This window comes from Varanus komodoensis, unplaced genomic scaffold, assembly GCF_004798865.1.
Source record: "Varanus komodoensis strain SLA01 unplaced genomic scaffold, ASM479886v1 scaffold110, whole genome shotgun sequence".
Classification (NCBI taxonomy): domain Eukaryota; kingdom Metazoa; phylum Chordata; class Lepidosauria; order Squamata; family Varanidae; genus Varanus; species Varanus komodoensis.
In genome coordinates this window covers 409577-411544 of record NW_025335318.1, presented here as the reverse complement: position 1 = coordinate 411544, position 1968 = coordinate 409577, and the positions used below count along the sequence as shown (strand labels likewise).

The following is a 1968-nucleotide window of genomic DNA, read 5'->3' as shown; positions in this document are numbered from 1 at the left end:
TACGCAACAAACTAACCAAGAAACCACAGGACAGGGTGGCTTTTTGGTTGGTTTTTCCCCCCTGTTCTTAGGTTCTAAAAAACACATGTACATGTTGAAATGCTATTATGAGGCTTAGATGATACAGCAGACCAACAATGGTAAAAAAAGGCATGTTGTGTTTTGTGTGAGTGTGAGTCCACCCAGTGACTGGGGAGCAAGAGCAAGATGTGTGGAAGCTCCCTGGATGCACCATGGTGGGTGAGCAGGAAGAATGATGAGGACCAACCAATTTTACCTTGAATAAAGTAGATAAATGAGCATCAGTAACTGCTCCTGGGGAGTCACTGAGAAGGGATACAGACCCAAATTTGATACCCCTGCCCTGGTCCCTTTTCTTAGTCATGGCAGAAGGTGATGGTGGGATAGTGGAGAGGGAAGGTTTTCCCATATGAAAATTATACCGAGAGTGTACCTTCTTCATCATGCCATAAATTAATTTGGAAAGGAGGCCTGAGGTTCAGCCGTCCTCCTCAAGGCCTTCTTGAGGGCCTGCTTGACATCCTTGTTCCGCAGGCTGTAGATGAGCGGATTCAGCAGTGGAGTGACAAAGGCGTATATAAGAGCGATTTGCCGGTCCTCGTCCTCTGAAGAACTTGACTTGGGCCGCAGGTAGACAAGACTGCAGCAGCCGTACTGTAGGGTCACAATCGTCAAGTGGGAGGAGCAGGTGGAGAAGGCCTGGTGGCGCCCAGACGTGGAGCGGATCCGCAGGATGGCGGCCACAATGTAGACGTAGGAGGTGCATATCAGAAGGAAGGGAATGGTCAGGACCATGACCCCGACGCTGAAAAGCACCGTCTGGTGGAGATGGGTGTCAGCACAAGCCAGACGCAACACAGGGGGCACGTCGCAAAGGAAATGGTTGATCTGGGGCTGGTGACCACAGAAAGGCAAGGTGAAGATCGGCACCGTCAGCTCCAGTGACAGCACAAGGCCAAGAAGCAGGGAACCAACAACCAGCCGCATGCAGCCCTGCCAAGTCATGATGAGGGTGTAGCGAAGGGGGTGACAGATGGCTACATAACGGTCATAAGCCATGACAGCCAATAGGAAACAGTCAGTGCTGCCTAGCGCCACAAAGAAGAACATCTGAGTCCCACAGTTTGCCAAGGGAATCGTTCTATGAATATCTAAAGTGCTGGCCAGCATCTGAGGTACTACTACTGTGGTGTAGCAAATCTCGAGAAAAGAGAGGTTGCCCAGGAAGAAGTACATGGGGATGTGCAGTGTGTGGTCAGTGCAGACAACCCAAATGATGGTGACATTTCCAAAGAGGATTGTGAGATAGAGCAGAAGGAAGAATAGGAACAGGAGATGCTGCATCTCAGGAATGGTGGAGAAAGCCTGGAAGACGAATTCATAGGTGGCAGGTTGGGTGGTCTGGTTTGTGAGTTCCAGGTACATCTCTTGCACCACTAGATAAAAGATAAAAGTATTTTACATTGCGGTTGTTTCTGTGGACCCTGTGTTAATCAGCCCTAGACATTTTGCTCCTCATTCTGCACCTACAATTTAGGCTCCAAACATAGGATTAGAGAGTAGAGACCTCTCCCTCTCATAAAGAGGCATTGATCCCTTCCCCAGCCTGTCCAACTAGCTTTAAGAAACCAAGAGGGGCATGGATCCAGTATAGACATGGTCGCATGTCCAAGCACTTTGCCAGCATCCTCAAACTGAACCAATTAAAGCTCACTCAAGGAAACTAGACCAAACTGTGATCTGGAAACCTCACCAGATTCAAATGCTGCAAAATTAGAGCCTAAGTCCTGGTGGATAAAAGAGATTTTTTTTCCTGGCGGTGCCTATCAAATATATTATGGCAGGCCTCAAATGGGCTTAAGATGTCCTTGGGGACAGCGAGTAATAGGCCTTGGATGTCCACAAGAGCTCTGCTAGGCAGCAAACAGAAGGCTGGATAGAAGAAGT

At 48.8% G+C, this 1968-nt stretch overlaps 1 protein-coding gene across 1 annotated transcript; it reads right to left on the bottom strand.

Moving 5' to 3' along the window:
- Positions 1 to 474: 474 nt before the first annotated feature.
- On the bottom strand, positions 475 to 1446 carry LOC123018539 (olfactory receptor 10Q1-like). The gene has a single exon (XM_044420750.1). It carries the CDS (start codon positions 1444 to 1446, stop codon positions 475 to 477), a length of 972 nt encoding a protein of 323 aa, XP_044276685.1.
- Positions 1447 to 1968: the final 522 nt, after the last annotated feature.

Excerpts from the sequence above, each read along its gene's own strand:
- LOC123018539 (XM_044420750.1), bottom strand. The coding sequence starts at position 1,446 with ATGTACCTGGAACTCACAAACCAGACCACCCAACCTGCCACCTATGAA.